This window comes from Maylandia zebra, linkage group LG22 (genome assembly GCF_041146795.1).
Source record: "Maylandia zebra isolate NMK-2024a linkage group LG22, Mzebra_GT3a, whole genome shotgun sequence".
In the NCBI taxonomy this organism is placed as follows: domain Eukaryota; kingdom Metazoa; phylum Chordata; class Actinopteri; order Cichliformes; family Cichlidae; genus Maylandia; species Maylandia zebra.
In genome coordinates, this window is record NC_135187.1 from 37,945,819 (window position 1) to 37,970,067 (window position 24,249).

General features: G+C 44.4%; 1 protein-coding gene across 2 annotated transcripts; it reads right to left on the reverse strand.

Annotated features, from left to right (window-relative positions):
- Positions 1–7,944: 7,944 nt before the first annotated feature.
- Positions 7,945–24,204, reverse strand: sacm1la (SAC1 like phosphatidylinositide phosphatase a). 2 transcript variants are annotated; one of them, XM_004573650.6, is made up of 20 exons: positions 23,942–24,204; positions 21,732–21,829; positions 18,555–18,629; positions 18,346–18,473; positions 17,561–17,710; positions 16,762–16,821; positions 16,648–16,681; positions 16,458–16,559; positions 15,928–16,013; positions 15,635–15,721; positions 15,479–15,547; positions 15,307–15,386; positions 14,284–14,382; positions 14,073–14,211; positions 13,793–13,862; positions 13,629–13,701; positions 13,445–13,538; positions 11,410–11,502; positions 11,276–11,333; positions 7,945–9,941 (listed from the first exon to the last, which is right to left on the reverse strand). In XM_004573650.6, the coding sequence occupies exons 1-20, from the start codon at positions 23,968–23,970 to the stop codon at positions 9,805–9,807; spliced, it is 1,761 nt and encodes a 586-aa protein (XP_004573707.1). In that variant the 5' UTR covers positions 23,971–24,204; the 3' UTR covers positions 7,945–9,804. The 2 variants fall into 2 exon arrangements, with proteins under 2 accessions (XP_004573707.1, XP_076735271.1); XM_076879156.1 differs by having other exon boundaries at positions 23,743–24,204.
- Between the last annotated feature and the right edge of the window lie 45 nt (positions 24,205–24,249).

Below are 24,249 nucleotides of genomic sequence, written 5' to 3' on the forward strand. Positions count from 1 at the left end.
GCTCAGGAACTGGGTAGGTTGTGTGTGTGTGTGTGTGTAGCAGAAGGTAAGTTGGTCAAGAAGAATAAGTTGTTCGGTTACCATTAATTGTTGGCTAGCTTGTGAGAATTGGCACGGGTGTGTGTGTGGTGGTGGGTTTTTTTCAGGCTGGAATGGCGTTCCAGTTGAATCAGCTGGAGCTGACGAGCACTGGGCCTACATCTGTTGGTGAACAGGTGTCCAGAGGCTCGTTTATGAGCAATAACATCCACCTGGTTCCAGTTTTCTGTGAGTCCAATGTTCATAGCTTCTTTATTGCCTTTGAACGCATAGCGACCGCACTGCAATGGCCTCAGGACATGTGGTGCGTGATGTTACTATGTAAGTTGACAGGTAAGGCTCAGGAGGTTTGTTCTGCTTTGTCAATGGAGGACTGCTTAGTTTATGAAAAGCTTAAAAGTGCTGTCCTCCAAGCCCATGAACTCATACCTGAAGCCTATAGGCAGAACTTTCGAGGTTTGGAGTTGGCACAGGGTCAGTCCTACCTTGACTTTGCTAGGGAGAAGGCAAAGCTCTTTGATAGGTGGTGTTCTGCAAGCCAGGTTAACGACGTGGGGTCCATACGTGAGCTTATGCTGGTGGAAGATTTTAAAAACTCGGTTCCTGAGTCTATTTCTTGTTATTTAAGTGAGCAAAGGGTTTCCACTCTACAGCAGGCTGCCATACTGGCGGATGGGTTTACCCTAACTCATAAAACAAACGCGGTGGAATGTGACATCCCTTCTCACGGTAACACATCTTGGAGAGCTAGGAGGGAGCCAGCTAACAAGGCTGAAAAAGTTGTGGTTTCGAGACCCAAAACGAAGCTTTGTTTCTTTTGCCACAACCCTGGACACCTCATTGCTGACTGTTCGAAATTGAAACTCAAACGGAAAGCCGACTCAAAGCAAAAACTGCCTGCTTTGAGAAAAGCTAGTCGTGGTTCTCAAACCGACCAGGTTGCCAGGCCTAGTAAAAGGCTACACTTGGAGCATAATTGCTCAATCGTGTCATGTAGTCAGTGTGAGAGGTCAACTAACCCTGAGCTGCTGCTGGTTGACAATGTCCCTGTTCCTCAACATGACCTGCAGGTGGACAGATCATGTATAACACCACCACTCAGATCTGCACCCCTGACTAACAAGCATGCCTGTACCCGTGACCGGAGCAATTGTCTGAAAACTCTTACAGTAAGGTCTTCTGACTGCCTGCTGTGCTCTCCACATGTGATGGCTCAAAGCCCTAGCTATCGCATGAGACGTTGTTTTGAGGGTCTGCGGCCACCCTCAGTAAGTATTTTGAACCCATTGAGATGGGGTTGGCAACTTCCGCGGGCAATGCCTAACCGTTGCTATGGGGTAGGTGGAAAGCCTGCAATTTGTTGATGCGACGGTTACGGACATGATTAGTTGTTTTGGTTATCATAATCATTGGACAAACCACGGGTTTGTATTTATGGGAGGGGGTGTTACGGCCCTAGCAGGGCCTCCTCCTGAACGGCCTCCCTCCTATGTGCCTGTGTGGGCGTGTCCCACTACCCCTTCTGCCTGAGGTGCCACCTTTCCCTTTTGTGCAGCTGACTCTCATCAGTAATTAAAAGTATTTAAGCCCAGGGAAAGGTGAGCTCTGGGCGGGAGTGCCAGTAGTGTGGTTACAGCTAGTGAGCTGTGTTTGGTGGTTTTCAGCTGGTGAGCTGCTTTTTCTTTTTGGCTTACGTTTTACTTTATTGATTGACCAACGCCTGAGTTTTGTTTGTTGTTTTTCAAAAATGGTGATAGCGGCTTGTCCGTCTCTTTTAGTTGAATTACTTCAATAAAACTGTTTTATTTAACTGTTTCGCCTCCTTGATTCCTTTTTCTGACCCGGTCACTTTTGTTACTTCCCCCTCATCGCCTAGACCCCCCCAGGGGAACGTAACAACTTTATCATAAATGTAACAAAGTGTTTAGAAAGTTGGCACATACATGTAATTTTTCATTTCTTTATGTGTCCATCTATAGAACGCTGCATTTTATACAGGGAGTGCAGAATTATTAGGCAAGTTGTATTTTTGAGGAATAATGTTATTATTGAACAACAACCATGTTCTCAATGAACCCAAAAAACTCATTAATATCAAAGCTGAATGTTTTTGGAAGTAGTTTTTAGTTTGTTTTTAGTTTTAGCTATTTTAGGGGGATATCTGTGTGTGCAGGTGACTATTACTGTGAATAATTATTAGGCAACTTAACAAAAAACAAATATATACCCATTTCAATCATTTATTTTTACCAGTGACACCAATATAACATCTCCACATTCACAAATATACATTTCTGACATACAAAAACAAATCAGCGACCAATATAGCCACCTTTCTTTGCAAGGACACTCAAAAGCCTGCCATCCATGGATTCTGTCAGTGTTTTGATCTGTTCACCATCAACATTGCGTGCAGCAGCAACCACAGCCTCCCAGACACTGTTCAGAGAGGTGTACTGTTTTCCCTCCTTGTAAATCTCACATTTGATGATGGACCACAGGTTCTCAATGGGGTTCAGATCAGGTGAACAAGGAGGCCATGTCATTAGTTTTTCTTCTTTTATACCCTTTCTTGCCAGCCACGCTGTGGAGTACTTGGACGCGTGTGATGGAGCATTGTCCTGCATGAAAATCATGTTTTTCTCGAAGGATGCAGACTTCTTCCTGTACCACTGCTTGAAGAAGGTGTCTTCCAGAAACTGGCAGTAGGACTGGGAGTTGAGCTTGACTCCATCCTCAACCCGAAAAGGCCCCACAAGCTCATCTTTGATGATACCAGCCCAAACCAGTACTCCACGTCCACCTTGCTGGCGTCTGAGTGGGACTGGAGCTCTCTGCCCTTTACCAATCCAGCCACGGGCCCATCAAGACTCACTCTCATTTCATCAGTCCATAAAACCTTAGAAAAACCAGTCTTGAGATATTTCTTGGCCCAGTCTTGACGTTTCAGCTTGTGTGTCTTGTTCAGTGGTGGTTATGGGCAGAAATCTGTGCCATCAGAAACTGAATTTGAATGAGTTAAATTTGAAATTGAATTTATGGTTTGAAAATGATCATCACTAAATTGAAATTGAATTTTATATTTTGAAAATGAATTGATTTGCTTTGAAACTGCATTTTATCCTTTAAAAATTCAGCTCTCGAATAATTTCAGTTTCACTTCTCACCATTCAGTTTCAGTTCCAAAATTCAGTTTTTTGGAACTTACATCCGGTTCCGGTTCAAGCGCAGATTAATAGAACTACGTTTTACTAGCGGACCGAAAGTGTTACTGACGGGAATCTACAGCATCTTGAGCTGAATTAAGACTTCAGAAGTCATTCGTCATGTCGAATGACCAGCGGATAAACTCTCAGGTTGGTAATAAATGTATTACATGTATAAGAACAAGCGTCATGTTAACAAATGATAGCCGTAAGGTAACTTTTATGCTTATTGTAGCTGTTAGCTAAAAACGCTAATTTAGCGTAGTTTGCCCTGAATTCAGCTTTGACAACAAATATGATCGACTGTTTCTAGTAGAATTCCAAAGTTGTCATCTTGGACCCTCTCAGAGTACCCCCTCTGTATGCTTGCAGAGACCCCTACAGTAGGGAAACATGCAAAACGGTGTCCAAACCTTTGTGTTTTAGCTTTATTTATGTCTTACACAGCATCCCAACTCTGTAGCTAACTTAATAACTTTAGCTAAAGTGAATAGTTAGTCTAATTCATTAGTGCAGCATTACTGGATCACCTCTGTTTGAAGTGATATAGTATTGAGTATTGCACACCTTGTGCTTTTGGGCACTCCAGTGATGTTGCAGCTCTGAAATATGGCCAAACTGGTGGCGAGTGGCATCTTGGCAGCTGCACGCTTGACTTTTCTCAGTTCATGGGCAGTTATTTTGCGCCTTGGTTTTTCCACACGCTTCTTGCGACCCTGTTGACTATTTTGAATGAAACGCTTGATTGTTCGATGATCACGCTTCAGAAGCTTTGCAATTTTGAGACTGCTGCATCCCTCTGCAAGATATCTCACTATTTTTGACTTTTCTGAGCCTGTCAAGTCCTTCTTTTGACCCATTTTGCCAAAGGAAAGGACGTTGCCTAATAATTATGCACACCTGATATAGGGTGTTGATGTCATTAGACCACACCCCTTCTCATTACAGAGATGCACATCACCTAATATGCTTAATTGGTAGTAGGCTTTCGAGCCTATACAGCTTGGAGTAAGACAACATGCATGAAGAGGATGATGTGGACAAAATACTCATTTGCCTAATAATTCTGCACTCCCTGTAGTATAAATCCGCCTGTTCTCTGTCAGAAACCTGCCTGCAGAAAATGAACCTAAAGTATGTCATGGAAGGGTGTCATCACTTTAGAGATGGAGAAAGCATAAAGTGACAATTATGAATCACTTAATATGATAATGAGATTCTGCAGGTCATTAATCGATGTATAAAACTAAAATAAAATGTATTTTTAGTGACACAGGACACAAACATGGAAGCAAGGTGTATAATTAGGATTATTTATAATAAACATTAATAAATTATTGCAATTTCTTTAACCATAGAGAATAACTAAATTGTCACAATTTAGTCACATCAATGCACTGAACTCACTATGTTATCCCCCTGACAGCCTCCACATGTTCTCACTGTAATTTCCCCTCATGAATGAATTTATGCTGCACTAATCTGAATGTTCGGGAGGAAGTCGAACGCATTTCACTCGCAGTACTCGAGCTGACTTACCTTTGTTGGAATGACGGCGTACTCACGACGTGGAGGCTTAAAAATAGCCAAATCTTGTACCCAACCATTGGTGAACTGGATGTGCGCCTCCAGAGATTTATAATTGCGAAATTGGTTCGCCGTGTACGCGCTGACTCCACAGGTACGAGAATAGATCACGCTACGTCAACGGCGGTTGGTCCTCAGGGTTTCTACTCCACTGCTGTTATTTCATACGGGTCCACATTTTCAATGCACGCTATTTTTTTGCAAGTACCGTCTCGTTGCATCCGGTCGCAGTCTGTCTCTGTACCGTCCTTTTTCTTTTGAGCTGCTTTTAAGTGCGGTTCGTAGCACTCTTCCTTCCAACACAGTGGCCGTGTCCCTGTCACCTGGACTCCTCTGTAACATTTATTTGACACTTGATTGAATTTTATTTTTCTGTAACTCAGAGTATTGACCACATTCTAACATTACACGTTCAAGTGTTTCACACTTCCCCGTCTCATGCTTATTCATCTTTTTTACAGTGTTATTTAAACCTGTATGACCAAATCTTACTTTTGAGATTATATCGTCTTCTCTCTTACTGTTATGACTTCTTCTACAGTGTCCAGCTGCTCTCTGTATACCATAATAATATCTACCTTTTCCTTCTCTGTCCCATTGTGCCTGACACGCGACCTTTAACCTAATTTTACTATATTTTATATCCATATCTACATGACTTCTTCTCGTTGCACCTTTTGCAAACTTACCGGCCTCTTCCTTTCCATCTACACCGATATGTTCAGGAATCCATAAAAATGTATTTCTATTCCTGTTTGATTCTACAGATTAAACGAATTATATTAAAAAACAATATCGTGTCTAGAATCCAAACACGTAAGACATATCCTCAATAGTGCGCTACCAGAGTCCGAGCACATCAAACACTTCCTACTGGTGCCTCCTCCACCCAGTTTGCAGTGATTAACACTGCTACAGTTCTCCAGTATAAACATCAGTAATTCTTTTATTCATCACAAAGCTTGTTTCTGGAATAACAAACACAACACTTTATTATCTAACAATTATGCTGCATCAGTTTACATGTTCTGTCCACATGTTCTGAATACTCTCCCCTTATGTGATCATATACCTGGCTCTTCCTTTGTGTGATGAATGAAATCAGTTGTCTGGTCATATATCCATGGCAGTAAATTTGAAAATGGTTCTGCTGGACTAATATGTTCGTTACTAATTCCTGTCTCATTTATTTTTCCCCTATAATCCAACCAAAACGTCTTATTCGTTCACTTTTTTACTTTTTCTTGAACAAGGTTTAATTATATTCTGAGCTTTATGATTTTCACTGTGTCCCTTTAACTTTGCCCAGTAAGTTACAGCTATTTCATGTCTTCTGATTTCTAATGGTTGTTCACCCACTCCAACGTGCAGTGTGGACACTGGTGTAGTTTTAATGGCCCCACAACAAAACCTCAGCGCTTGACACTGAATTTTATCCAAGTTATTTAACAATGTTTTAGCCGCTGAACCATAAAGCAGAACTGAGCTAATGAAGTCTTTATAAAGCTTTTGATGCTGTCCTATCTGCACCCCACGCGCTGCCTTTTAAACATCTTCAAATATCCAAAACCTTTTTACATTTCTCAGTTATTCCCCAATATGTGTTTTCCATGTAAGCCTTTTATCAAACCACATACCTAAATGTTTAAAGCAATCAACCTGTTCCGTCTCATTCCCATACAATTTGAGATTAAACAGCTAATCTACTCTCTGTAAAAATAATCCAAATGCCTCCATCATCAGCAAATAATGATTGATCTATATTATTAAATACCTCGTTAGGGTTCAGGGTTAGCCTAACCCCTGAGCAGCATTGCCCCCCCCTGCTGAAGGACCCGTCCCATCCTGGCAACAATCTGTTCCAACTTCTGCGATCCGGCAGAAAGTTCCACATCATCCGGGCAAGGACAGAGACTCAAGAGGAGCTTCTATCCCCAAGCCACCCGAGCCCTAAACCATAACATGAATACACGTGTGCATATAATGTTCTTCTCTCGCCCTTTGCACAGTCGAGGAGCGTGTCAGGATACATTTCACTGCGTGTTGTACTTGTAGAACTGTGCATGTGACAAATAAGGAATCTTGAATGCTAACGCCTACCTTCCTGCCATTTCCAACTTTCCAGCCCCTGAATTTGGACACAGCCATGATAAAAATGCCTCCCCATCATTGACTGGTTCATCTAGAGGCCCTATATTGAGAAACATTCCTTAAACCGGTGTAAACAGATTCCTGGTCAGTGACTGCACCCAGGAGCTTTAGCTCGCCGAGCCTCAGGTGATCTCAGGACGTCACATGAGAGGGTGAGGCCTTGTCTCGCTGTGACTTCATCCCCTTTCCCCAGTGACATAATGACCCACGCCCTTTTTTCCACACCATGGCTCATGTGATGACTCACATGATCAATAGTGTGTCAGTGATCCCTCAGAACCAAAGATATCAGTCATCATATCAGTGGAATAATCTAACGCAGTCAGCCATGACCTTATTCCTGTTTAATAATGTTTTCATTTTGATCTTTGCTCCATAACAGAAATAAAAACAGCTGTGAGGACAAACATGGTGCACTTTATTCACCCTTTATTTTTAATAAGTATTATAGAGATGACGTTCCTCCATCACTGGCACATCTGTATTCTAACCTATTTTTTGACTTTTATTTTTATCAGATTGTGTGAAACTGGCCTGATATTGTTTATAAAGAGATCCAAGAAAAGTCACAGTACCTCCACACTAGATGTAATTCTGCTCCAACACAGCGTTCCCACAGAGGCATCGGCCTTCAAGCCCCGTGAACTACATTTCTGTTGCTGCTGCTTACAAACGTAGAACCTTTTTACAGGCTGCTGCTTTCATCTTCAATCATTTGTGTGCTCCATTTTTAAACGATGAAGCCCCAACAAACGTAAACGGAGCCTGTAAATGAACCATAAAGGTTGTTTTTTTTTTAAACGGACACTGAGCGAGTCTGTTCCTAAAACCCTTAGTAAGAAGTACTTTCACCTGATCTGACGTTAATGTCCCGTACAAAGCCTCCCATGTGTCCGTCCCTGCTTTCCTTTCTATTTCACAAAGAAAAGAAACGATAAATGAAACTCCAGAAGCTCAAAGGTGCTGTAACATCTGCGTGTTCAGTTTATTAACAAAGTCTGGTCCTGGAAGGAGAGTGCTGAAGAAGCACGAGATCATTTTCCACCACAAAACAGAGACAGGACGTGTTGTTTAGTCGTACACTCCCAGTGTTCCTAATATGTGACGATTATCAGCAACAGTCAGACATAAAAACACCAAAGTCAGCTGTACTTCACAGAGATCATCGTCTGTGTGGAGAGACGATGTGCGTACTACTCAGAGAGCTTACAGAGTATTAAAGATCAGAAAAGAGAGAATCTTGTTATTATGTCCTAACATGACAAATGTTTCTGAAATGTGTTTGTCGCATTTCTCTAAAACCACAACATGAAATAAAGAAAACGAGCGTGACTCGCTGCCGAGCCGTGAAAACACACGAACCACATATTGAGCCCCTGTCACTGAGTCCACTGTTGGACAGAAGACAGTACGGACCCGTCAGATCGCTGCAGGTGCAGGAAAGACCGAGAGCTGCAGCGTCCAGATCAAACCATCGCTCAGTCTACTCGAATACAAATGTCCTGTTCAAAATACACAAGGATGTGTCCAGAGTTCACAGCTGATTGCATACTGTATAAGCTGGTGAAGAAGTAGCTAGACCGAACATTTGAGCTCACTGGCAGCTCCACGGGAACGAGTGATCTCGGGTCGTGGACACGTGATGAGGTGTGACCCTGTGCCTCATCTCGAACGAACGAGGACCATAACCAAGGTAACGACTGGTTTAAGATGGTGTCCTGGGTTAATGACCAAGAAAGCTGCACCTTAAGAATAAATCCACAGAATGTTTTAGCAACTAAATCATTTGGTATTCTCAAACTACAGTAAGAACCTTACTCTGTCACACCTGACAGTATTTGGGAAAAGGTTATCATTTTTCCGCTACATCCAGCACCAGCTCTGAAAACCTGCAACAGCGATGCAGACATGCTGCTGCAGGTCAACCTGAAACCACTGCAGGTGAAGAGGACAACATGACCGCCTGGATACTGTCGAACTTTTGCCAGAAACTTTGGTTCCTGGCATTCATTTAAGCTAGCGAAACATGCACAAAGACCGAGGGCACGTTTGATCACCAAGGCAAGCCTCAGCCATGGAGGCCCAAACCCAATGATGATATCGTGCCATCACACATAAAGCAGTACGCTGTAGTGCGCTGTGGTCACCTGCAGGTGGCTCAGATGGTCTCATTCTTGACCCTGTATAAAGCTGAAATGGAGCAAATCAAGCCTGTAACCCTGAAGCCAAACGTTTACCACTGACGGCTCTGTCACAGGTGTGTGCGGCCACAGTTTGTGCTTCTACAAAGAACAAGGTCACCGGCGCTTTTCTAAGGTCGCTTCATAGGAAGACAGATTGGCCACATAGTTATATAATTAATACACAAGTAAGGCTCATTACATTCAAAACTTCCAGAGTGCATACTTTTCATTGCAATACAACATAGGTTTTAATATCTGCATGTTTCATCGCCACGACTGCTGAAGCTAACGTACGGGGAAAGAAAGCACAAACAAGCCCAAACAAAGGGAAACACAGTGGTAGTGTAGTCATGGAAACAACCAACACCAACGAAACCCAGCTAGCTAAACCAACGGCAAACTAAAGCCTGGGGACCAAGGGAAACGAAATTAGATGAAAAGCACGTGTGTGCAGTACAACTGAAGGTGGTCACATGTGCTGCAGACAGAAGACAGACACTGTTTTGTATGAGAAAGTCCAGAGGGCAACACGGAGGCGGCAGGTCAGCCTGGACTCCAGACCTGCCGAAGGTGAAGATGATGAGGTATACGAGCCCGCCGGACCCAGCTCATCCTCACACACACACACAAGCGCACACTTAGTCCATCTTCTCCTTGTGAACCAACTTGGGGGCGTCCACAAAGTCTTGGCCATTAAACAGGATGATAGTGGCTGTAATTGCACTTGCAGCACCCCAGAACATCACATAAGCCAGGGTCTCTGTCCATGTATCACCTGGAAGGCAGACAGCAGACATCTCATCATCATCATCATCAGGAACACTTTTAGGCTGTTACTCTGTAAACCAAGCAGCTTCTAACGAGCTGCTTTCATGACACAGCTTTGATCCCTTCGGCCAAGTGTGCGGTTGGATTCTCACCCTGAAATGTTTTGCAGAACAAATTCAAAGCAAAGAATAAGATTATATTAATTATTAACAAATATCAGGAATATTCTTTAAGCTCGCCTTTAAAAGTACGATGCAATTAGTGCAATCTAGAAAAAGAAAGGAGGCAGCGAGAGACTTTATCCAGACAGAAATGGAACCTGAAGCTGCAGAAGTCTGGACCATATTTTACATGAAGACTGTAACTGTTGCTTCAACGTGTAGTTTGGTGACTACTTTTACTAAACAACAGCAACAAAGCTTGTGAAGCTGTTCTGGTTGAACTTAAAAAGATCTGAGATAAAGTTACCAAAATCCTGAAGATGTTCACACGAGGCCTGTTTGATACTCATATTACACAGTGGAGGGCTGACAAACACTTTCCTAAACAAGCACGACGGCTGTCTCTGATGCATAAAACTATTTGATAAGAACTGGATGTTGCACCATCAACATGCATGTTTCAGTGCTGACTGGTTGTGCTTCTTTCCAGTTGTATCGAGACACGTTGGTCCTTTAATACTGACCTATTTAAGCTCAGTATCTCTGATAAATCCACAGGCAGTAAAAAGATGGATGTAGCTAGTGTGACGTCAGCGGAGTATCATTTTGATGGTGAGTGTTTACATTGTTGCAAGCAGCTGTGACTGAGGCTGACACCAGCATGATGATGGTGTCCTTAGATCATTGGACTTTCTGTTTGTCAGGGTGCTGTTTTCCAAAAGAAGTCTTTTTGCAACCACGGGCCAGCTGTGGCTCAGGATGTGGACGACCAATCAGAGCATGAGCAGCTCAATCTCCAGCAGCTTTTGCCTGCATGTCAAAGTATGCTTGGGCATCCATGGGGGTGCCTCAGTGTCAGGTTAGAAGTGAAGGGCTTGTTGTTAAAGTGCTGCGAGTGCTTCAAAACGCCCATGCATTTACCAGAGCACACACATCACCCCTTGATAGCCATTAAAATAATGCAAGTTTGGGTCAAGCTGCATGATGAGCTGAAAACTACGTCCATCATTTATACCATCTATAGTTAAACCCTGGATTCATCTCTATAGCCTGGGAATTACACCAAGTGCTCAATGAGCTCAGTCACTCACTTCATACTGAATAAAACAAGTGCTTTAGAACTGGACAGTGCTCGTCTGTACCAAACTAAACAGGATTAAGGATCAGCAGTTGTACATACCAGCCATGAGAAGACAGACAATGCACATGGAAAATGCCACCAGCATAATGATGGGCAGCTGCAAAAATAAAAACACGAGTTAGTCACAACGTCCTGCTGCTGGTGACGACAGGACACGGTGCTGATATACTGACTGTGAGGAACTTCCAGTCCTTTTGCACACGAAGCGGAGTGGGTCCGTCCGACTCATCGACGGCAAAGTTACCCAGGAACAGGTCGATGGAGTCCTGAAACCAGCAACAACGCACATGCATAAATCTGAACGTGGCTGCATCACAGCTCATTTCTGCAACAAATAAGCCAAAGCAGAGCCGGTGAATGTGGACCCGGTTGTATTTAAGAAGGCAAGTCTGTCGTTAACCAGTGCCACCCTCCATCCACAGGGGGTGGGGCTATCTCAGCAGTCTCATGGGCGCCGTTACCAGTCTGTCACAGGGCTAACAGATAACCATTCAGACCTATGGGCAACTTAGAGTTACCAGTTAACCTGTCCCCACTAACTGCATGTCTGTGGACTGTGGGAGGAAGCTGGAGAGAACATGCTCCACACAGAAAGACCTGCTGGAGGAACTGAACTCAGGACCATCCTGCTGTGAGGCAACAGTCATTTATGTGTTTCCATAGAGAACGTTCTGCTCGTCTCCTCTGAACTTCGGCTTCAGAGTAGAGATGGACCGATCCGATATTAGGTATCAGTATCGGTCCGATACTGACGTAAATGACTGGATCGGATATCGGAGAGAAATAAAAAATGTAATCCGATCCATTAAATATCAAAAAAGCACCTCACAAAACTACACGGCGTAACTCTGCTCATAACCGTATGAGCGTCGTCGCAGCAGTGTGGTCACGTGATAGAGCGGCTGTGTGTTTGTAGCCTCACTACCAAACCGGCATTTCATCTCTGAGGAAGTGATCCCAGAGAGAAGTAAAGCAAGTGTGTAAGTTCATCTCTGAATGTTTGTAAAGCATTCCAGCGTTAAGCTTAACAAGCGATATATGGAGCGACTGCCTCTCTCTCTCTCCTGCTGCTACTTCAGTCATGAAACTGATCAATGATCAGCTGATCGTCTCTCTTCTTTGTTTTTGGCCCACTTTGCACCAGAAAGAGGAAACCAGCGGCTGAACAACAGCAGCACGTTTAAGCTTGACTGTTGTTAGAATGTATTTAATATTACTTTCTACACCAGGATCTTTTTCTACACAGCTGACGTAACTGTGCAGGGGCGGATCTAGCAAAGTTTAGCCAGGGGGGCTGATAGGGCATTAACAGGGAAAAGGGGGCACAGAGACATACTTTTCTTTCTTATTCTCATTTACAATGTCGAGCTTTTAATAAATAATTATCTGAATCTTACACCCAAAGTTTTAATCTGATGTAAAATATATAGAAGTCCATTACTGTATATAGTAACTGTTAAGTCTAATATACCCTAGTAAGCTATAGTACTTTTTCCTTTGGGAACCATCTGTGCAGTCTGCAGTTCTGTTGAAGAAAGATGTTGAATCTGTTTAATTATTCTTGAAAAATAATTGATTTCTGTGCATTTTTTTTTTTACATGTGCATCAAATTAAATTTGATTACATCGATTAAGCATCATGAGGTGGAGGGCGGGGGTGGTTCCCTATTTTTTCTTTTTGCTGGGAGTTTGCAGCCCTATTAGTTAGGTTGTTTGGTATTTTAAAGAGTACTTACCAGAAATATTAGAGTAGGGAGGATGGAGCAGGTTTACGTTTATTAGATTGATCAGTTTTGCTGAACTATGAATTATTTTGGGTGCAGTGTGTGTTTTTACATACAGGTATAACAGAATAGCTTTAGTGTTGTTGTTTAGTTAAACTTGAGTATGAACTTCTACAAAATGCAGCAAGATATTAAAAAACAGTTTTATTGATTTAAAAAAAAAAAAAACCAAAAAAAACCCAAAACACTATATCGGATTCATATCGGTATCGGCCGATATCCAAATTTATGATATTGGTGTCGGACATAAAAAAGTGGTATCGTGCCATCTCTAAGTTCAGAGTTAGCGATGTCTCAGATGATGCCTTAGACCGTTAATATTCGACACAGAGTCCAAACTTTTTCAGAATCAAGACTCCAATGATCTGTTGTTCTGACACTAAACTTGTTTCTTAAGTGACAAAGTGTGTAATAGCTTTCACACCTGTCTGAATCCATCAGAGAAGTTGTTTTTGTAATAACGGATCATCGAGTTCCAGCCGTCCATCAGCAGCCCCCACCTGGTCCGCTTCCCTGTCCTGAAAGAGATGAACTCTGGTTAAACAGCAGTCATCAGAGCAGCAGAACCAAGGCTGAGTACATGCTAGTCAGTGTGGATGCTACGGTACCTTGTGAAGTCTGTTTTTAAGGCTCCAGTTCCTGCGTACTGTACAGCGCATGCATTGGCATTGTCAGCCCATGCTGGTTAGAGAGCACACACACAAAAACAACATGAGGCTACAGTTTCTACCAATCACACTGCACATGCAGCTGTGCTAACAGAGTATCCTACCGTTCTTGTAGATCTTTTCAAACTCGGCCTGCTCTTCAATGCGCTGCCCCACATTCAGAACCCCCATCCTCTGTGGAGACACAGCAACAACACCTGTGCGACTCTTCTGAAACTGCACCTTCCCAAACTGGCCAAGTCCACCAGCTTATTTCATGTACATACAGTCTGCTCTCTACGCTAAAACCATTACAAACCAACGGGGCAGACGTGCGAGCGTAGCACCGTCCTGCACTGCAGCATTACACCACACAGTACGACTGGCAGCTGTGACCTTAAATACCTGGAGCTGAGACTGCAGCGAGCGGCGAGCCAGCAGGCTCTGGATGACGTTGGTCCTGTCCAGGCAGTCCATGCAGTTACTGCGGAATACGCCTTTCTGCTGGGCCACCGTCTTTCCCTCCGAGTTCACCATGAAGTACCTACACACGCACACGCACGTCATCACAGCGAACTGCTCGACATTAGCAAAGAGCAGCTGCTCATTTTGTTACCCGTATTCCTCTTGCTTGTCAGCAACAGCATCCACTAGGATCTGGAGACGGTCCCACCTCATGTGGCTGCACTCTTTGTGGAAGTCGAAGGCTATGTATCTGTGGACAGGAGTGGGTCACACTGTAGATTATAAAGGAGACAACTGGAGGGCAGACTGCTACAAAACAAAACGAAGACTAAATCTTTGAAAGCTTGTCACAGCACACCGACTGAAAAGTAGGGGTGGGGAAAAAATCGATACTGTGTAGTATCGTGATATTTTGTTTGCTAATAATGTATCGATACAGGGACAGCAGAAATCGATATTTTGTTACAAAAAAAAAAAAAAAAAAGGTTTTTGTGCTCTGACTTCAGAGCACGTTGATCCTTTTTCTGAGCAAGAATCCTGACATTCCTTCACTGTCCAAATGTGTTTAACTTGTTTTTGGCAGCAATAAACATGACAGTTTACTTATTTTAATTTATGTTTTATTTTAATTAAGTTTAAAACTTTTTTATTTAATGTAAAATTATATTTTGTTTTAATTTATTTTCAAATTCTTCAGTTGCTGAAGGGGCTGCATAGTTATCATATTGCATAGTTCAGAATAGCTATAATTGTACCAGATGGTTGCATTCAGTTAAGCTGGACTAGACTGTAATACAAACCGTTCAGTTTGTCAACAATAAAACTGAAATGAGAGAAAGACTGAGTGTGAGACTTTGATATTAGATAAAATGAATATTGATAAAGTTTACCTTTATGTACAGAATCTGAATATCGCAAAATATTTTTTAAAAATTGCAATAATGTTGTATCGTGCGTTAAGTATTGTGATAATATCGTATCGTGGGATGTATGGTGATTCCCACCTCTACTGAAAAGGTTTGTAGAACAACTAAAACTGATGCAGCACCAGTGTCGTTAATCAATAAAACAATAGTTTATCAAACACTTTTGATGAGGAAGGTCAAACTGCTGAACCTGGTTGATTAAGCTAACGGCGACTCAGTGACCAGTAAAAACACAGGGTGACACTTACTTGAGCATATCATTATTCATGCCAGACACCATCCTATCAAAGGCCTGCTCCAGTGGCTTCTCTGAGCCCTTCTGATTCACCTGAGCAGGAAGAAGACGAACAGACTGGTCAGACTGGTCTCCTGAGTGCTTCTGTTTACCAGTAAGAGACTAAGGAAAGGAGGACGGCTCACCAGGTTCAGAATCGTTTGCTTCCCATAGATGAGGAGCTGAGAGTCGAAATGCCTCTGGAAGCCGTCCATCTGTACAACATTTCCATTACGTTAGCATAAGATTTCCATTTCACGTGATTGAAACGAACACGTGGATGTGCAGAAAGATCAGCTTACATGATTTGTGGTTTTGCTGATTATAGGTTTGGGTTTGTATCTGAGGTTGGGTCTCTGACTCCAGTAAAAGGGCATCGAGCCTCGTGTCTGGTTGTTTCAAAGAAAAAGAAAAAACGCTGTGAAATACCATCCGTTCTCATCAGCTGGTCCTCAGCAGGGTCGCAGGGGGCGGGACTCTGCCCCAGCCGCCATAGGAGGCAGCACAGAGTGTGACGCAGGGCTAACACATCTAATAAATGATCCTCGATGCAAACAGTAAAAACATCGCTGATATGATGAACCCTGAAACTTACCTGCACAAATGAAGCCTTTGCTCCCTCATACAAAACGATCTGCTCACTCTCCACAAAGTTGGCAGCATGGCCTTCAGAGTCGATGCCTGTGGACACACACACCGTCGGTCAGCAGCCACACTCAGGAGCACCGTCTGCTGCTGCACGGTGCAGCATGGTGATACTGCCACACAGCAGGGCACACAGGGTGCCCTTCATTACTGTCCGCCGCTCAGTACAGACTGTTACACTGGTCACATTAGTTTGAAACAATGAGGTCAGGAGGTATGTGCAAGTAATCCCTATGAGCTCAAGCCCAGGGTTTAGGCTGGACAAAGGTTCCATTCTTCATACTGACAGTTTATAAGGAACAGCCAAGCAGCTAACATTAGACAGAGGATGATGCGCCAGTGCTCAGTACGTGACAAAGAAGGATTAGTTTGAACTGGTTATGCAAAGCCCCTCTAGGTCACCCAGCGAATAAAATGATGGGTGTGAAAATTAGCAGAACAGCTGCTCTTTAAGAAAAGTCTCAGCTCCGAGGCTTTTACCTCTCACGTAGTATCTGACGCCAGCCCGGAAGCAGCTTCTCCTCGATATGAGGATCCACTCAAAGATCTTCCCGTTTATACGGCACGGTTTCATGACGATGACTGAACCGGGTCGGTCAAAGAAAAAAGGCTTCGCTTACGATTTTATGAAGAAAGAAAAAAAAACTTTCACATTCAGTGCAAAGGATACATCCATGGATGACGGGAAGGGCAAACTTGTGAAGCTATGGAGAGACAGTGAAGGTCAGTAATTAAGCACAACAAGTACAAACACATGCATCAGTGTAAGTGAGGCTCAGGTCACCTCGGGCTGCCCAGCCAGCTCCCTCAGCAGGTTCCCGTTCCACACAAACCTCTGATCAGCCTGAAAATAACCACAAGCATCAACACATGACACTGAGGAAGACTTTACACTAATGTTGCATTTAAGTTGGACACAAATGTCAAATTAAGGATGTGCGATTTAAAAATAACTAAAATGCTACTGTGAACACTTGACCGATAAATAAAAACCTCGAGCAATAAATACAGCAAAACACAAAAGATTTTATTTTGAGAAGTATTCTTTCAGCTGCTCCCTTTAGCTCCTCCCATCCCAGCACGCTCCTGTCACTCCACCCTTCACTGCATCCACGAACCTCCTCTGAGGTCTTCCTCTGTTCCTCCTGCCTGGCAGCTGCATCTTCATCCTCCTTCGTCCCATATATCCGCCATCACAGCAGGTTGTAAACCTTCCCTTTCACACACCACCCCGACACCAGACTTCAGCCGCTCCACCCTGCCTGCACCCTGTTCTTCACCTCTCTTGTGCACCACCTGTTACAGTGGATAGTGTCACAGGTATTTAAACTCACCTGCCTTCACTACCACTGCTCCTTGCATGTTCACTCACACACTGTCACGCTCATTTTATCTCCACCTCACCTGCTCGCTCAGAGCAAACGCCACGTCTGCAGAGCTGCGTCTCAGCTTGAAGCTGCACTTACCTCTCTTATTAACCATACCAGAGCCTTCATATTGTCCACTAGACCAGTTCAAAGTCACCTGTCTGTGTTACACTGAGTGCATCGGCTGCTAACAGCTATTAAGACCACATGTTTCACCCTCTCAAGCAGACTCATCTCCTGGAAGTCAGGGCTGGTGTTGGCGAGCCGCTGCAGCGTGTGCGTCAGGTCGAAGTCGGTGCAGAAGTAGAAGCCGTCCGTGGTCAGCACATTGTTCAGCATAGAGAGGAAGGTCTTATTCTCCTGAGACTAGGAAAGGAAAGACGTTTAGATGGCAGGAAAGCTCATGACAGGTCACTTTGCTGCATGTCACAAATTCTACATTGTTAGGCGATTCACCAGCCAAACGCGACAGTCTGTCAGGTACGGACATTTCAGCTCTGTTTTAAAAACAGCACGCACATCTGTCTCTTACAGGTCGGGTCATCGAATCAGGCTCTGCTTTAGCCTGACGGCGTTCGGGGCGCCTCCAGTTTAGCTTTTCTGAATCGCTGCATCACAGCTGGGCTGATGTCAGAGCAAAACTACTTACGGAAACAAAGAGTGTTACTGGCTTACCACCGTCTGTCCCTGTTGCTATTCCTACACTGACTAACAAAGTTTATTGGTGTCGTTTCAGAACACGGTGTCCTATTAAAATGAGCAGACTACGGCGACAGCAGCACGGGCTGTGCTACCAGCCGTGTGTGTGGATTAATCTCACACAGAGCGAGTGAGCACGCACCGAAGAAAAACACAAAAGAAACACAGAACATGCTAAATGTTTGCTGCACACGAGCGTACAGCGTATGCTTTTTAATGAGCTTTTCTCTTTTTTCCATAAATGTTTTCTTGCCACAGCACGTTTGAATTTCCTTCGGGATCAGTGATCCATTCTTACCGACCTGTATCTCAGACAGATGCAGCACCGTCTTCTTATAAGAGATCACGTCAAAGTCCGCAGCCTTCCACACAGCGTGGCCCAGAAGGCTGCCGACATTTCTCTTCCTGGTGATGACAACGAGGTACATCCCTGCGGTGGAAGCAGAAGCGTTTTACTACACAGCTTCAAAGAGCAGCTCGGACAGCAGTGATGCGCGTGTGTGCTACATACCTGCTACCAGGCGGATAGTTCCCATGATGCCACAGATAGGCCTGGTAACTGCAGAGGGAGGAACGTCCTTTTTACCTGTGACAGGAACAAAGGTTTGATTTTATTCCTCTGAATCCTCCGTCTCAGTGTCTGACATGGGCCTGCACACAAGGCTTCAGCTCACTGCAACATATTGTTCGTATTTGTGGACGAGTACACAGAAGGGCCAGCTGCTTTTGTCTGAAGAGAAAACCTCTTCATCACAAAGAAGTGACGGCCATTCGTGAAGCATCAGAGGCCTTTAAATTCACACAGAGTACACCTGTGCTGGATGCTGTACTCGAGTCACCACAACATACAAGTCCAGAGGGGTTCTACAAAGTTGACCTCAACCTTTAGAAGCAGTGTGTGTGTGTCTGTGTGCGCGTGTGTGTGTGCGCGCGCGTGTGTGTGTGTGTGACACACACACACACACGCGCGCACACACAGACACATACACAGACACACACACACACACGCCCACACAGACACGCACACACACCTAGTGCCTGACACCATGGGGGGGTTACAATGGGTATTTCTGTGACACAGTTTACACAAACAAGAGGCTGACACTGAGGGCAGAAGCTGCTCTGAGATCCTTCCCTTGCTAACGTGAAAAACTGGCTGAGCCGTTCATCTGGCTTCGTTAACGGGAACACGTTTGTAAACCAGCGGGGCCTGTGGAAGCGCAGACCCAACAGTTTGGTTCAGTGCTCGGTGATTTAGCACGAACTATCTTCAGCACTCTGATAATACAGAATATTTAATCGTCTCCACTAGGGATGGGTACCGGTGTCGGTTCTGACATAAACTGTAGTAACCAGACCGAAAAGCAGCGCACATTTCGGTGCTTTATTTCAGTGCTTTTTTTCCTGAGCTGTGATACACTTCTAGCCAATCATTTTACGTTTCCGAGGATAGTAGGCGGGCCCAGGTACGTACGTTCTGTTAGAGCAGAGCTACAGATTAAAAATGTCCAAGGCGAAGCGGTCAAAAGTCTGGCTGTACTTCACAGCAAAAGATGCAAACTCAGCAGCAACAAGTGCTTTAAGCTGATACTGTGATACTGTCAAAGGAGGTAACACCAAGAATCCGATTAAACACCTGGCGACGCATAGTGTTTTTTTTAAAAGCCCAGAAATGCGCCGTATTTGATAGCTTGCTGCCAGACCTCACACCGAGCACATCTACTGCGGGTGGGTTGCCTGTTATGCAACATCCCCCAAAAACCCGAAGAGGAGAGTCCTGGCCCCTAGCCCTGCCAGTGTAGCAGAAATGATGAGGATGATGATGCAGCAGCAGCCGTTCTTCTCTGCGTGAGTAGCTTCATGTTGTTCGTGTGTAATTTACGTTGAGTAGGCTAACCACGTTATTACATTAATGCATGTAAGGTAAACTAGCAAACATCATCATAGCTACATGCAGCTGTCTTCTTGTTTGATGGCAGATGCTCCCTTCACCCTGGACAAAAAGGCTAAAATGACCAAAGAAAAAGAGGAAAACAGTTAAACATGAGAGGTTTTTGGACAAAGTTTGTGTTTTTTTTCCATTGTTTAAGCACTGCTTCCAGCCAAGAGTGATACCATACATGCCCCATAGCTGCAGAAAAGGCTAACATTGTTATCTTTTTACAAAAAAAAACAGCTGAACATGAGAGGTTTTTGGACAAAGTTTGTGTTCTCCATTCTTTAAGCACCGGTTTGAGCACCGTTTGAGCACCGGCACCGTTTCAAAAGTACCGATTTGGCACCGGTATCGGATAAAACCTAAACGATACCCATCCCTAGTCTCCACTCTGAAGTCTAGAAAAAGACGATTTGAGCTCGAACCAGATATTAGACGAGCCGGAGCAGAGTCGAGAATGTTTGTGGACAGCAGCGTGGTTGTAGTGTTCAGGAATCAACTCAAAGTTTGTCTGTGCATTTCCACTTTCACCTGCCGTCAAACTGAGAGAGCAGAGTCCTGGAAAAGCCTGGAATCATTAGTTGAACTTTTCAACACAGTAAACAGAGGGAGTGTGCACACTTTTGTGAAAATCCACGTTTACTATTCCTTCTGCACTGATACGATCCACGTTCAGGCCAACAGGCTCTGACCAGGTTTATCTAAGTCCTCAGGTGGACCTGATTTAGCTCGAGGCTTCACTCACGAGAGGACATACAGAACTCCAAACTAGGACAAACCTGAGGTGACTTTGATCCATGACCCAGGAGGACAATTCAGTGAGGTCCCGGGTTAAAGTGCAGGTTAGACTGGAACGAATCCTGCACGGGAAACCAGCCCATGATGTTTAAATGGGTCCAGTTTAAAGTTTCAGAGCAGAAATAAACAACGCACTGAGAGCTCAACTCACGGGGTTATATAATGTTTACTGAACTGCTCTGTGTGCTAACCTCTGATGCTTTGTAACTTTGTTGCATTTTACTGTTAATTTACTGAAAACTGATAACGGCTTTTGTTGAGCCAGCTAAAGCAAAGAAAGCCCGGCTGTGTTGAACTTGCTTCATAGTATAAATGAAAATGCAAACGATTAAAAAGCATATCTAAACATCCATAATGAAAACATCAGACGAGAGTTTGGAACGCTGGAAAGGCAAAAACATAAAAACCCCAAAAGCAGCTTATTTAACATAATCTGCAAAAATGTGCAGCACAGTCTTGTTTCCAGGACATGTAATGCAGTTGGACAGGTCTTTACTAGTTTTAACATCACCTTGTTTCCTTTATCTTCCCATATGGGGACGACTAAGATGGACAGATCGCACAGAGCGTGTCAAAAGGGTTCATCTTATGCAGTAGACGTCTACTTCCTCTGAGGACGGGCTCAGGAGTGTGACTGAGCTTAGCTTGGACAGCAGTCCTGATGTACACATGCATGCACACACAGGGCAGTAAGGCTCACCGTCTAAGCCTCTTATATCCCTGTAACAGTGACATGTAGTTACTGCATGCAGGCTAACACTCTTGAATCGTGTAAATCAGGTTGTAAACATGTATATCATGTGTCAGGACACCCAGTTTGTTATTCTCATACAGTCTGAGAATGTCAGAAAGTTCTTTAGATGTGATTAGCAAACAACGTCCAAACTGAGGCACGTCTCAACGACAGCGTCTTTGGATCATAAGCGATGCTCAGCACTTTCGAACACAGCCTACCTGTGAGGGTCATCTCGTTCGAGACCCTGTCGATTGCCAGCACAGCATCGGCACCCTCATCGCAGGCCTCGATGAAGAACTTCTCAGGGGTCGTGTGCCTGGGAGAGGGAAACGGGAGGAAAGAGGAAATTTTCAGTCGCGCATGAAAATATAGCCAGGAGGTGTTTAGTCAACAATGTCAATTATTCAACAGCATGAACGGTTAATGCTGATTATACTTCAAACAATCACTCAACTACAACCAAAGATCATTGAAATGTCAAAAACGGCCCCTTTGGTCCTTTAGTGCTAGTTTTCTTAGTCACATGTCCCTGGAAACACAATATTTCTGCCGTTGTCAGCTGAGAACAAACAACTTGTCTGACGTCATCTTTCACTCTACAAAGCTCCGCTGCTCGTTTTCTGTGACGGACACTTTCCTTGTCTTTAATTAAATAATGACAAACACGTTGGCAGAGGAACTCCAGCCATCTTCCTCTTAAACAAAAGCTCAACTGATACCAAAACCTACGATGCCAGGAGCACGATGTTGTGATAAACCAGTATTAAATACAAATATCAAAACTAAAGATTGATTTCATGCTGTGTATTAGGAAATGTTTCAGTGAACTTTCTAAATTGAGGCTTTTATTTAAAGCGCAGACTGTCAGAACCCACACTCTGTACGATGGAAATCTGAGAGAAGAGCACATCTGCAGTCATGTTTGCTTTGTGACCCCAGGTAGCCTCCAGAGCAGCACACAGGTTCAGACTGGACGCTGCTCCGGTTTGTTCTGAGGACAGAACAGGCCACGGTTTAAACACAGCATCTACACCTACGCACATTTAAAAAAGTTTCAGGGTCACTTAATGCTGCCATAAGCAGAGATATGCTTTGTGACTGACAGTCAGTGTAAAACCAAGAACAAAGAGAAGAGACCGAATAAGGTCCCACAGCCAGGAGCCGCAGCGTGGACAACAGGCAAGTGTGAATCAGGACATGTTTGATCTGTAGTCCTTGAAAACTATGCCATCAGAAGCACAATAAGACACACACAATAATCAGGTGGTGAACGTGACCCCCATGGTGGAAAACACAGAAAATAGACAGAGTTTAACTGTGGGGGGGGGGGGGGGGGGGGGGGGGGTGAACTCTGACCCCCCACCACAGTGTGGACCAAACAGGAAACGAGTTTTCAAACAGACGGTTTTGTTCTGAGGCAACTTTTTCATTTGTCAGTGTTAGAATGAGCAGTCGTGCGATGAGTAACACATGACTGCAGACTGGTCTAAATCACATTTCCAGGCCCGCAGTGCTGGGATGCATCAGGTTAAGGTGCACCCAGCACCTCTTTGTACACAGAGGCACTCCAGGGTTAAATGAAAAACTGGCATTATTGTCAATAACTGGACAATTATGTACAAATTACCGAGAAATGTTAGGTCTTTACTTTATTTGAAAAGATGCTTTGTCAAAGTTTTTGTTTGTTTTGCATTTCCCCAGTTAGATTATGCCAGTGCTCACTGTACTGGCCCAAACTCAGAGGGTCCATTTGTCTAACATGTGTGACGTACTACAGAGCTGTGCCTCATTACCTGCTCCGTGTTGGGAAAGGCTGAGGAACACCCAACACCTTCACTCGTGTAAGTAAAACACGCTGCAGGCAGAGGCAGGACCGGTAGGGCTGGGTACTTGAAATAAAGGGCTTGATCGAGGGTGTGCCGGGGCTGAGCTGTCAGCTGCCGCACGGCTAACGTCACATGTCCGCGGTTATCAGTGTTAGGCTCACTTACAGCTGAGTGACATTCACAAGTAAATATAAACCCTGCACGTCTAAAAACGCGTCGAGGAGCTGCCAGCCGTGGAGTGCCACTAAAGCCGGAGGGAGCAGCTGTGCAGCAGCTCGTTGGGTGAATGAAGCCTCCCTGAATACCAAAGGCGCCCGTCGGCGCTCTCACCCACACTCGCTGCTGCCGGCTCCACACAGCGACACTGGCTAAGTGTTCATTATGAATGAGAGTGGAGAGAAACCTGGCTGGTTCCTGCTCCGCCGGCCGAGCCTGTCAGCAAACTTCAGCCGCTGTGTCATCTACCCCACCAGCACCGCTGAGCCCCCGCAGCTGCTTCACCTCTCACGGACAGCCACTCGTCTTATGTGTCTTTAACCGGAGCTGTGAGCAGAAAAGCCGCAGACAGAAACACTACGCTGTTCCGTATGAACACTACTTACAAATTGTATCTCTCGTAGCAAGTCGCCATCTTCGCTCCTTCTACCCGACCTCAGTGACGACAGCAATGCGAGGACCTGCAGGCGTTGCCAGATACGAGGTGTAAAACACAGAGCAGGCGCGGGGCCTGAAGTGCACGTTTTTCCCGCCAAGCCCAGCGAACCTGGCACCCTGAGACAGACGTGGTGATGGGTGGTACTTGTAGTTTAATCCGGTTCGGTCGCTGCAACTGTCACTGGCTGTGTGAACAATAGCCGCACGTCACATGGTTAAGGGTTAGTGGGACTTTTACACCTGAGTCTTTTTCTTC